Source organism: Microtus oregoni, unplaced genomic scaffold, assembly GCF_018167655.1.
Source record: "Microtus oregoni isolate MIOR12 unplaced genomic scaffold, Mior012 000050F_ref0000143, whole genome shotgun sequence".
NCBI classification, from domain to species: domain Eukaryota; kingdom Metazoa; phylum Chordata; class Mammalia; order Rodentia; family Cricetidae; genus Microtus; species Microtus oregoni.
Genome location: NW_024543256.1, coordinates 8,373,505 through 8,386,392, shown reverse-complemented (window position 1 = coordinate 8,386,392; position 12,888 = coordinate 8,373,505). Strand labels below are relative to the sequence as shown.

The 12,888-nt window shown below is 41.1% G+C and overlaps 1 protein-coding gene across 2 annotated transcripts in view; it reads left to right on the top strand.

Annotated features, from left to right (window-relative positions):
• Positions 1–12,558, top strand: part of LOC121437223 (tRNA (uracil(54)-C(5))-methyltransferase homolog) — a 55,107-nt gene extending 42,549 nt beyond the window's left edge. For both annotated transcript variants that reach the window (XM_041637084.1, XM_041637085.1), the window contains one exon: positions 12,103–12,558. In XM_041637084.1, coding sequence (XP_041493018.1) covers positions 12,103–12,229 — 127 coding nt within the window. In that variant the 3' untranslated portion in view covers positions 12,230–12,558. The remainder of the gene's footprint in view (positions 1–12,102) is intronic.
• The last annotated feature ends 330 nt before the right edge of the window (positions 12,559–12,888 follow it).

Below are 12,888 nucleotides of genomic sequence, written 5' to 3'. Positions count from 1 at the left end.
TTTGGCTTTATTCTCTTTTAGCTGAATAGTAATCCATGTTTTATTTACACTATTTTCTATATCCATTATCTATTGTTAGAAATCTTGTCTGGGTGTTGAGAATAATGTAGCGAGAAATGGTAATGCAGGTATTTCATTGATAGGCTAATTTAATTCCCTTTGGGCCATTCCAAAAGGTGGTACAAATGGGTTGTATGATAGATTTATTTTTAGTATTCTGAGGACTCTTGCTATTGTATTCCGTTAGTTTTCATCCCACCAACAGTATTTACAAGTTCTCTTTCCTCTGTGTCCTTGTCAGCATGTTATTTTGTGTCTTTTATTTTTGGTAGTGTTTTGGTTTTAGTTAAATTTTAATTAATTTTCAGTGTATGTGGGAGGCAGAGAGTCATGTCTGCCTAAGCTTCTGTGTAGAGGTCAGAAGACAACTTTTGGGACTTGAAGTTGGAGGGGGTGGTAGATGGGGGTAAATATGGAAGGAGTTATGGGGAGGAGGAGGGAGGCTGAATATGAGCAGAATACATTATATGTGTATATGAAATTCTCAGAGAATTAATATAAATATTATATTTAAAAAAGAATTTAAAAAGCCAGGTGTTGTGGTACCTGTTTATAATGCCAGGTCTTAGGCAGAGACAGGAAGATCATTGGTTTGATATCAGCCTAGGCCACATAATGAGATCATATCTCAAAAACTAATATTAAAGACAAAAACCCTGACAGGTGTTGTGCAAGCTTTTAATCTGAGCCTTCAGGAAGGCAGAGGCAGGCAAATCTCTCTTGAGTTTTTGGCCAGTGTGGTCTCCATAGTAAGTTCCAGGCCAGGCAGGAATACATAGTGAGACCTTGTATCAAAAAACATCATTTATCAATGAACTATAAAACAAAATGAAAGATAGGGAAAATAAATGTTATTGTGAAAAAATAGGTAAATAAACCTAGTCAAGAACATAAAAGGGTAAAGTCACAAGAATATGGTCATAAATAAAAGAGCAGAATATCTACAGATATGAAGGATTTATTTTGCTTTTTTTAAAGACAAGGTCTTACTGTGTAGCCCTGTCTACCTAAGAACTTACTGCATAGACCAGTCTGGCCTTGATCTTATGACAGTCCTTCTATTTCTGCCTCTCAAGTGCTGGGGTAGCAGATATATATCAGGGTACTCAGATTTTTTCCAATTATGAGAAAGTACTCCTTAGAGCTTGCTTTAAAAATATCTGAAAATCTACACGAAGTCTGATTTTTTTGGGGGGAGAATACAAATGGCCAAGGTTAGTTCTAAAAATCAAGGTAAATGCTGAACAGTGAGCATGGAAAAGTGAGATGATTGTGTGGTGTGTGGATGTGTAATCCCAGTACTCAGGGGCTAAGCCAGGAGGAAACCCGCAAGTTTAAGATAAAGCTGGGTTACATAGTGACTTAGAGGTCAGCCTGGCATACATAGTGAGACTACTGTCTCATCCAGTGCTTGGGAGGAAAAGCTTCTACCTAAAAAAAAAAAAACATTAGGCTCACTCTCTCCATCTTATTTGCTTGTCTGTTTCTGCACAATTACTCTCCCATTGTTATTGTTTTTGAATACGACATGAAGATGGCATCTCTTCTCAGTGGGTAAAAATGGGCTATTCAGTAAATTATGAGGAGACAGAGACAGAGACCCACACGGGAGCACCGGACAGAAATCTCAAGGTCCAAATCAGGAGCAGAAGGAGACGGAGCACGAGCAAGGAACTCAGGACCACGAGGGGTGCACCCACACACTAAGACAATGGGGATGTTCTATTGGGATCTCACCAAGGCCAGCTGGCCTAGGTCTGAAAAAGCATGGGATAAATCCGGACTAGCTGAACATAGCGGACAATGAGGAATACTGAGAATTCAAGAACAATTGCAGTGGGTTTTTGATCCTACTGCACGTACTGGCTTTGTGGGTGCCTAGGCAGTTTGGATGCTCACCTTACGAGACCTGGATAGAGGTGGGCAGTCCTTGGGCTTCCCACAGGTCAGGGAACCCTGATTGCTCTTCGAGCAGATGAGGGAGGGGGAATTGATCGGGGGAGGGGGAGGGAAATGGGAAGCGGTTGTGGGGACGAGGCAGAAATCCTTAATAAATAAATAAATTTAAAAAAAAATGGGCTATTCAGTAAATTATGATTGACAAGTGTTTAGAGACTGCAACAAGTTGGATTTATATCTAGACTAAATTGTAAATGGGTCAAAGACTACAATGTAAAACATGGGAACCTAGAAATGTACTCTAAGAAACCATAGGATTTCTTTAGAGTTATCCTGTGCTTTCTAACTGAAAATTCAGAAGATATAAGTTAAAAGGCAATCATTTGTTAATATTTTGTTTAGCATGCAAAGAAATTGGTTTCGTTGTCACTTTAAAGACTATTTTGCTTTTCACATTATTTATCAGGGGGAGGGGCGCTTGTGTGAGTTAGTTCTCTCCTTCCACCCTCTGCATCCTGAGAAGCTGACTCTGGTCATCAGACTTTGCAGCTGACCCATCTCAGCAGCCCACATTGATCGCTCATCCATTTATTTCGTTGTGCCACTTTCTTATGTGTGTCATGTGCCTTGCTTATATGCACTCCCCCGTTCATTTTATTTCATTATGACCGTCCCCTTCCTCAACATTGTCCCCATTCTGTCTATTCCCCCCCCCACGTCCACAGACATACACACACATAGACACACACACACACACAAAATCGTGATATGTGTTTTCCTGACTCTGGCTTATTTCACTTAACGATAATTTCAGTTCCATCCGTTTCCTTGTGAATGTCATAATTATTTTTGGCTTTAGAGATGAATCAGAACTCCATTTGCATCAGGACCACACTTGTGTGTGCGTGTGTGAAAGCCAGAGGTCACCACTGAGTGTGTTCCTCTTTCACTTTCCAGCTTACTTTGTCTCTTTTCTGTGTAGATGTATTCATGTGTGGAGGCCAAATGACAGCATAGAGGAGTTGCTTCTCTCCTACCATGTGGATTTGGGGTTCAAATTCAGGTCATCAGGCTTGGCGGCAAGCGCCGTTATCCACTGAGCCAGCTCACTGGCCCTCCATCTTTCCTGAGACAGGGTTACTGAACCTGAAACTTGTCATTTAAGCTAGACTGACTAGTCAGTGAGCCCCTGATGTCTGCCTTTCTCTATCCCCTAACCCTCAGCACTGTTACAGACCTGTGCTGTCACTAAGCTCTTGCATGGGTGCTGTGAATGGAAACATAGGTCCTCATAGCTGCTTGACAAGCACTTTGTCTGTTGAATTATCTCCCCAGCCCTACATTGCATTTTAAACTATTTTTTTCATACACATCTAGACTATTTCTACTCCATAGCTGTTGTGAATAAGGCTGCTGTAAGCATGGGTACACGTGTCTCTGCTGACTGGGTCCTTTAGGTATATATCCAGGAGTGCTAGAGCTGTGTCATATGCTAATTCTGTTTTTAATTTTGTTGAGAAACTTCCACATTGATTTCCACAGTTGCTTTACCAAGTTATACTCCTACTTGCAGTGAATTTGTTGTCATTTGTTTCTTTGATGTTAGTTATTATGACTGGAGTAAGATAGAATCTTAGAGCAGTTTAAAATTTCTATTTCCCTAATGGCAATGATGTTGAACACTTTTAAAAATACTTATTGGCTATTTATATTTCTTATTTTTCTTCAAGAACTACCTATTAAACTCACTAAATGATATAGAAGAATGCTATACTACATAAAATACTTAACTGTGGGAATATTTTATATTTTTATAAAGGTTTATTTTATGTGTATAAGTGTTTGCCTATGTGCCCAAAGAAGCTAGAAGATGGTGTTGGATCCTCTGGAACTTGAGGTCCAGATGGTCATGAGTTTCCATGTCGGTGCTGGGAACCTCACCTGGATCCTCTGCCGGAGCAGACACCACTCTTAAATGTAGAGCCATCTTTCCAGCCCTGGAAATATTGTCTAAAAAGTTCATCATTCAGTGATTTTTACTATGTGAGCATCATGGGGAGTAATTATGGACAAGAAGATGGCTACACTGTTGCTAAGCTAATCTTTCAGGACTGCTGTTTTCTATGTAGTGTCTACCTTCATTGTAGTATACCATTCACAGCCATGAATTCAAAATGTATAATAGTACTAAGTCAGGAGTGGTGATAAATGTCTATAATCCTAGCACTTGAGAAATAGAAGCAAGAGGAGATCAGGAATTTAAGGTCATCCAGCCTTGGCTACGTGGTAAATTTGAGGCCATCCTGGGCTACTTAAGGGCCAGTCTCAACAAAACAAAACCAAAACAACAAAAAATGTATCATAGAAGTAAATGTGAGAGTGAGAGTTGAAACTTCAGAATTTTTAGAAGAAAATATTTAAAATCTTCATGACCTTGGGTTGGGCAAAGTCTTCTTTAATATGGCATCAAATGCCCAAAGAAAAAAGAAAATATTAAAATCAAGACAAAGCAAAAATCTTTTATTTTATTACAGATGTTACCACCATGGAATAGGAGAAGATAATGCTTGGTATCCAGTGGCCAGATACGAAAGACCACATATTAAGTCAGGTGTGGCAACATGCATCTGTAACCCCACCTCAATGCTGGCAGGCAGAGGCAGGTGGGTCCCAGGGGCTCATTGACTAGCCACCTAGCCAACTCATGAGCTCCGGGTTGAGTGAGACCCTGTCTTCCAAAATTAAGATGGAGAGCAATTGAGGAAGACATCACAAAATCAACTCCTGGCGTCCGCATGTGCCTCTATGGACAAGTGCATCCTCTCACACAAATATAAACAACATACACACGCACGCACAAACACACACACACACACACATACGCACGCTCATGCACAGGCGTTGGGCAAGGGGAGAGAGAGAGAGAATGAATATTAAGTGATTCTTTTTATAGAAAACGTCCAGGATAGACAAGTCTACAGAAATTGAAAGGTTTGGGAGTCCAGTGGGAGGTATGGCTGTTCTGCGGTACCTGCCATCTTACTGGGCTAATGAAAAATAAAGTTGCTGATAATGCACATGGTAAGTGCATGCTCCGAATATACCGACAACCACTGAGCTGTATAAATGGGTAAAGTATACAGTATGAATAATGTTTCAATAAAACGTTGGAGAAAAATCTGAAACTTTTGCATAACAAAAAGCACCGTAAGCAATTTCACTTAATGGAAACAATTTGCAGTACATATTACAAACCCCTTTTTCCTCAGTCTGTAATCAAGCCCTAGAGGTCAATAAGAAACAGGAAAACTGGCCGGGCAATGGTGGCACACAGCTTTAATCCCAGCATTTGGGAAGCAAAGGCAGGCCGATCTCTGTGAGTTCGAGGCCAGCCTGGTCTACAAGAACTAGCCAGCTCCAGGACAGGCTCCAAAGCTACAGAGAAACCCTGTCTCGAAAAACCAAAAAGAAACAGGAAAACTGTACAGTTGGAAAACTAACAGGGTATATGCAAAGGAAGTATTATAAATGCATTGATGCATTATAAGATGATGCTGCCTCACCATGAAAATAGAAATATAAACTGGATGCTTTAATTCCAGCACTTGCGGGGCAGAGACAGGCAGAGCTCTTAGTGCTAGGCCAGCCTGGTCTACAGAATGAGTTCCAGGACATGCAGGGCTACATAGAAAGATTATGTCAGGAAAAACAGAGACACAGAAAGAGAATGGAAATGAGAGTTAAAACTGTATTGAAACCAGGCTCAGTGGCACATGCCTGTAATCCAGCACTCAGGATAATGAGGCAGTAGTATTATGAGTTTGAAGCCAGTTCGAGCTACATAGAAACAGTCTGTCTAAAACCTGTAGCAAAGTACATTGAGATACACCCCCGTCTGTGCATAGGTGTATACATACAGCACATTTTGATCATATCCAACCTATTACCCCACCCCAACTCCTTCTAGACCCCCAACACATCCCGCTCCCAACTCCATGTTTCTTTTCTTTAAATAACCCACTGAGTCCAATTAGTGCTGCCTGTATTCTGGCAGGCTATCTTCCGGCAGCCTACCAGGGGCCACATCCCTAGAGAAACACTTTTTACGTTCCAAACTGGAAAACGTGCAAAAGTTTGATAATGCACTGTTGGCATTATGGGAACACTAGAAATCAAAATTTTTGTTGGTATGAATTGAGCACTAATCTGTACAAGTTGGTATCATCCCTTTGGAGGTAAATTTAGTAATGTAGATTAAAAATTTAAATATATGCATACTTGGTGACCCAGAATTACATGCCTCAATTAGAAAATGTTTTATGTTATTTCATGTGTATGAGTATATATGTATGAGTGCCTTGTATGCATGTCACCACTTGCATTGCCTGATCTCACAGAGGCCAGAAGAGGGCTTCAGATCTCCTAGAACTGGAGTTACAGACAGATGTGAGCTGCAGTATAGGTGCTGGGAATTCAGCCGGGCGGTGGTGGCGCAAGCCTTTAATCCCAGCACTTGGGAGACAGAGGCAGGCGGATGTCTGTGAGCTCGAGACCAGCCTGGTCTACAAGAGCTAGTTCCAGGACAGGCTCCAAAACCACAGAGAAACCCTGTCTCGAAAAAGCAAAAAAAAAAAAAAATAGGTGCTGGGAATTGAACCTGGGTCCTCTGGTTAGTTTCTTAACTACTGTGCCATCTCTTCCGCTCCCATTCCTCTGATTTTTATCCTGCAGATCACTCCCAAACATAAACGACATAAAATTAGTTATTATAATATTTTAACATTAAAAGAGAAAATATAAAAGTCATCAGAAGAGAACTGGATAAATTATTTATGATTTATCCATAAGATGGAAGACTACCACTATGTAGAAAAATATAATGTACTGATAATGGAAAATCTTGACAATATGTTAGTTTTCAGCAGCTTTATGGAGGTTTATTTTATAATTCATACAATTTTACCAATTAAAAAACATACTTCATGGGACTAGAGATAGTTCAGTGGCTAAGAGAACTTGAGCACTTGTTGCTCTTGCAGGGGACCCTGGTTTTGTTACCAGCACCTACATGGTGGCTCACAACCTTCTCTAATTATTGGGTACAGTGGTGGAACACACCTTTGTTCTCAGAACCTGGGAGTCAGTGGCAGGCAGATCTCTGTGAATTTGAGGCCAGCCTGGTTTACATACTGAGTTCTAGAGCTACATAATGAGACCATGTCTCAAAAAATAAAATATATTTAAAAGTGCTTAAAATTCATGTTACATATATATATTTTTTTTTGGCTGGGAGAGGGCTGGGGGGATTGAGACAGGGTTTTTCTGTGTAGCTTTGGAGCCTGCCCTGGCTCTTGTAGACCAGGCTGGCCTCCAACTCACAGAGATCTGCTTGCCTCTGACTTCCAAGTACTGGGATTAAAGGCATGCACCACCACACCCTCCGTGTTACATGTATTTTACCAAAATAAAAACACCCACACACATAAACTAAAACAAGCCTTTTTTTAAAATTGAAAATAGGTTCTTTTCTCATACAATATATCCTGATTATAGTTTCCCTCTATGTACTCCTTCCAGTTCCTCCCTCCTCCCCTTCCATCTGGATCTGTTCCCTTTCTGTCTCATTAGAAAAGAACAGGCTTCTAAGAGATAACCACAAAACATGGCAAAATAAAATATAAAAAGATGAAGCAAAGACTATCATATCAAAGTTGGACATGACAACCCAACAGGAGGAAAAGTCTCAAGAGCAGGCCCAGGAGCCAGAGATACACTAGTTCTCCCAGTCAGGAGCCCCATCAAAACACGAAGCTGATAGCAGAGGACCTGGTACAGATCCAAGCAGGCAGCTGGGCGGTGGTGGCACAGGTCTTTAATCCCAGCACTCTAGGGGCAGAGGCAAGCAGATCTCTGTGAGTTCAAGGCCAGCCTTGTCTACAAGAGCAAGTTCCAGGACAGGCTCCAAGCTACAGGGAAACCCTGTCTCAACAAACAAGCAAACAAACAAAAAAAAAAAAAACAGACCCCAAGCTTACTGCTTCAGTCTGTGTGAGCTCATATGTGCCTTACTTAGTCAATTCAGAGGGCCTTGTTCTGCTGGCCTCCATCCCTCTGACATACATGTAGGCAAAACACCCATATATATAAACCATAATCAATCAATCAATCTCTCTCTCTCTCATTTTTGCTTTTTTTGTTTTTGTTTTTTCTAGACAGTGTTTCTCTGTGTTCCACTCTGACTGTCCTAGAATCTGATCTGTAGACCAGGCTGACCTCGAACTCACAGAGATCCATCTGCCTCTGCCTCTTGAGTGCTGGGATTAAAAGTGTCCGCTAACACTGACGGGATAGCTTTTATGTTTAAGTATACAGTTCAATGAGTTGTGGTTGGTTTGTTTTCAAACTCATGCAGCCATTATCACCACCTAAGTCCAGATTGTTTTTGTCATCTCAAAAAAAAAAAACCAAACCTGTGCCTTTTAGTATCAGTGCATAGCTCCACCCCTGCTGTCTGACCTTAGGCAGCCCATAATGTGTTTAAGGCTTTACCTGGCATTTCATTGAATTGAATTGTGTCATGTACTGTGTGCATCTTTCACTTAGCATAATGTGTGTGATGTTCATCTGTGTTTAAACATTTATTGGTCTTTCATTTTCTTTTTTTTGGCCTTAAAAGGGAATAATATTGTATGTATATTTGTCTCTTACTTATCTGCTCATGGGTTGATGGCTTTTATAAATAACACTGCAATGAATATTCACGTGCAAGTTTTTCTTTCATTTTTCTTTGAGAAAGACCTGGGAGGGGAATTGCTGGCCCATAATGGAAACTAGTTGAACCCTTTGAGGAGATTCGCTTGGTTTTCAAACAGCTGCCTTATTGTACCAACAGTAGTATTCCACTTTCTCTATATTTCTCCTGTACCTTCACAAAGTCTCGTTATTGACTTTAAAAAAAAAATTTTGCCGTGCTGGCAATGACTCCCAGGACCACTTGTGTCCTAGTCGGCAGGTATTCTTCCAGTGAGGTATATCCTAAGCTCTGGTTGCTGCCTTTTTTCCCCTTAAGATGGCAATTCAGTATATCATTGTGGCTTTTCTTTTCATTTCCCCAATGACTAAAGGTTTTTGAATGGTTCTTTTTGTTTGTTTGTTTTTGTATTTTCAAGATAGGGTTTCTCCAAGTACCTGCCTGTCCTAGAACTCACTCTGTAGACCAAACCTGCCTCTGCCTCCTGAGTGCTGGGATTAAAGGCGTGAGCCACCATCGCTAGGCCAAGAGTTTTGTTTTTTTAATATATCTTTTTGCATTTTTCTTTGGAGATAGGGTCTCATGCATTCAATGATAGCCCAGATTGACCTTGAGTTTGTGATCCCCTGTCTTCATCTCCTTCGTGCTAGGATTACCGGCATGCACCATTGAATATGGTTATGAAGTGCCGAGGATTGAGCCCAGGTCTTTGTGCAGGCTAGATTAGCAGTCTGCCAAAGGAGCTATTTTTCCAGCTCCCCTTTTAGTCAGCTGTAAACCTTGAGATATTTGCTAGTTAATACAAGATTGAGATCTTACGTCCATCTTTAACTGGGTTGACTTTCTACTGTTGAGTTTTTAGAATTCTTCTGTATGTTTGATAGAAGTTCCATGTCAAGTATATGAGTTGGAGAAATCCCTCTCTGCTTGTTCTCTCTTTGTTTTCTGTGTACATGTCTCTGTTTGTGTTCATGGGCATTGCTAGATATCAAATCCAGCGCCTCACACAAGCCAGTGAGTACTCCACTGCTGTGGAGCTACATCCCCAATTCCTCCTCCTCTTCCTCTTCTTCCTCTGCCTCCTCTCCCTTCTCCTCGTCCTCCTTCTCCATCTGTCTTCTTGAGACATTGTCTCACTGTGTAGCTCTGGCTATCCTAGAGTTTGCTTTGTAGACTGGGCTGGCCTCAAACTCACAGAGTTCTGCCTGCCTCTGCCTCTGAGTGCTGGGATTAAAGATGTGCACTACAATACATGGCTCAATAGTATCTTTTGAAGTACAGTCAAGTATATTTTTGTGGCTTTTGATTTAAGTTCTGAGATAAGGTTGTCACTAACTAGAACTAGTAAGGTATAGAATTGTTCATATACTAGGTTAATTTGAAGGATGAGAAGCATGTGCATTTGTGCTTGCTTATACTTTCATAGAGAGACTCTAGTCAGTTATATGAGACACTGATAATGAGCAGTTAAATTGAGGCTACAAAGATGGTTCTGCAGTTACGAGAATGTACCGCTTTTGCAGAGGAGCTGCCTTTCATCACCTGCACCCACAATAGGCAGCTTATCACCACCTGTGACTTCAGCTCCAGGGGACTCGAACACCTCTGGCTTCCTTGGGCAGCTATTCACATGCATGTGCTTGCATGTGTTCACATGCATGCTTGCATGTGTGTGCACTTACATGCACCACACACATATATACATGATGAAAGGGTAAATCTTGAAGAATGAAATCACATTTGCAGGAAAATTGATTACTGCATATTATTATGTTAAGTGAAATAAGACAAACTTAGGAAGACAAATGCTAAATGTTTTCTCTTATACATGGAGTCTACATTATAAACATTTGTGCATGTATGTGTGAGTTTGGGTATAGAATATAAAATAGCAAGGGAATCTTAAGGGACTATGGTAAGTGGAAGAGGGAGCTCCCTGGGGGAAGGAAGAGACTCAGTCAGAAAGGCAGGAAGCACAAGGAAGGGTGGAGGAGGAAAAAAATTAATGAGAATGATATGATATAAGTGAATGAAAATACCTCAAGGAAGCCCATCGCTTTGTATGTTTTCTTTAAAAATGAATTAATGGAAAGACCCCCCCTTCAGAAATAGACCCTAATAACAATTAATTGTCTCTGTCTAGAAAGAACTGGGAACAGGGCTGTAGAACTGGCTAAGGGGCTAAGAGCACTTGAGCTCCTGCAGAGGGACTCGAGTTTGGTTTTCAATGCCCATGTGGTGGTTCATAACCATGGGCAACTCCAATTTCTGATGACCTGGTGCCCTTTTCTGACTTCCCCAGACACCAGGCACTCATGTTGTGTATATACATACATACAAGCAAAACACTCATACACATGAAAATTACATAAATCTAAAAATATTTTAAAAAGAAAGAACTGGGGACATATGAGAGATGGCAAAGGAGATTACCTTGTGCACCTCTAAATGTTATTCCATTTTGACTCAAATGAAAGTATTCATTATACTGCACATTATATATAATAACAGTGAATTTTAAAATGCAGTAGTTAAGATTAAACCTAGAATTCAGATATCACACTGAGAAAATTACTAAACATGTCCTCAAAAAGGGAAAGCAGTTTCAATTTCAGCAAGATACTGTGTACATATGGTAAAAAAAAGTCTGATAGTGTAAAACTATAAAAGAATTGGTAGAAATTGGAACAACCTTTTTAGGAGAGTTTAGTGGGTACCTGTCTCAGGGTCTTATGAATGTAAGCCGTGATGTTTGACAATATATACCTTACATCCACATGTAAATTATATATAATCTATATATGTATAGGGTTGAAATCCAGAAATTTGTACATGCTAATCATATGCTCTAACTCAGAGACTGAGATTTACCCCAGCTACTTGGATGCATGTGTTTATGCACCAAAGGACAACCTAGAGGTGTTGTTTCCCCAGGGTCCATTTGCCTTGGGTTTTGAGACAGGACTCTCTCACCGGCCTGGATTTCACCCAGGAGGTTAGGCTGGCCAGCAGTGAGCCCCAGGGATCTACTTGGTTTTGCACCCCCTAGAACTGGTTTGCAAGCATATGCCAACGCACTTTACATTTTTACATGGATTTTGGGCATCGAACTCAGATACTTTGACAACCAAAGCATGTTCGCAGTCCTTTAGATGCATTTTGATTTAGTATTTTTGGCTTGCAATGGGTTTGTTGGGCCATAACCTCACTGTAAGTTGAACATTTGTACTTTAGTGAGGAAGATGGCTAAGCAAAACAGTTACATGGAAATAATGAGTCATGGAGATGCCAGACACATGGGCCTGTGTGACTACAGAGGAAGAACTTCAATTATAAGTCTGGTAGTTGCTTCTCTTTTTTCTGTGAACTGATCCTATGGTCTCTTTCTACAGGCTGTGCTGTCCTCCAAACTCTGCTAAGAAGCTCCTCGGTGAACCCTTTGTCCTGAGAGAAGCTGTACCCGTGGATTTGTTTCCGCACACCCCACACTGTGAACTGGTACTACTCTTCACTCGATAAGGCTAGGAGACTGCAGGCTGCTACGGCTGAAGTTTCAGGGACGTCATCAGGTTTGGCCTGTTGCTGCATTGGAGACCATGGATGTGTCTCCCAGGAAACCAGTCTTTGTATCCCCAGCAAGAGTTTAGCTGGCCTCCTCTGAGGTGGATTGAACTATAGCTTGTCATATTTCTTTGGGATTACCCATATTTGTCTAGCTTTGAACGCACCAAACTCCTTGGATTTCTTACAAAGCAGAAGAAGGGGCTAGGGAGCCAGGCGGTGGTGGTACATGCCTTTAATTCCAGCACTGGGAGACAGAGGCAGGTGGATCTCTGTAAGTTCAAGGCCAACCTCATCCACAGAGTGAGTTGCAGAATAGGCTCCAAAGCTACACAGAGAAACTCTGTCTTGGGGAAAAAAAGGGCGGGGTGGGGAAGCTAAGTAGGTCACTTGCTTATTGCGCATACACAAGTACCTGAGTTTCGAGTCCAGCATTCACATTTAAATAACAGGTCTGTTCTTCCAGTGCTAGGAACTGGAGACAGGGGGATCCTGAGAGCTTTCCTGACCAGCCAGTCTAGCTAAGAAGTGAGCTCCAGCTTCAGTGAGAGACCCTTTCTCAAAAAAAGGAGTTGGAAAATGTTTATCAACTGCTGGCCTCTACAAGTGTAGTCACA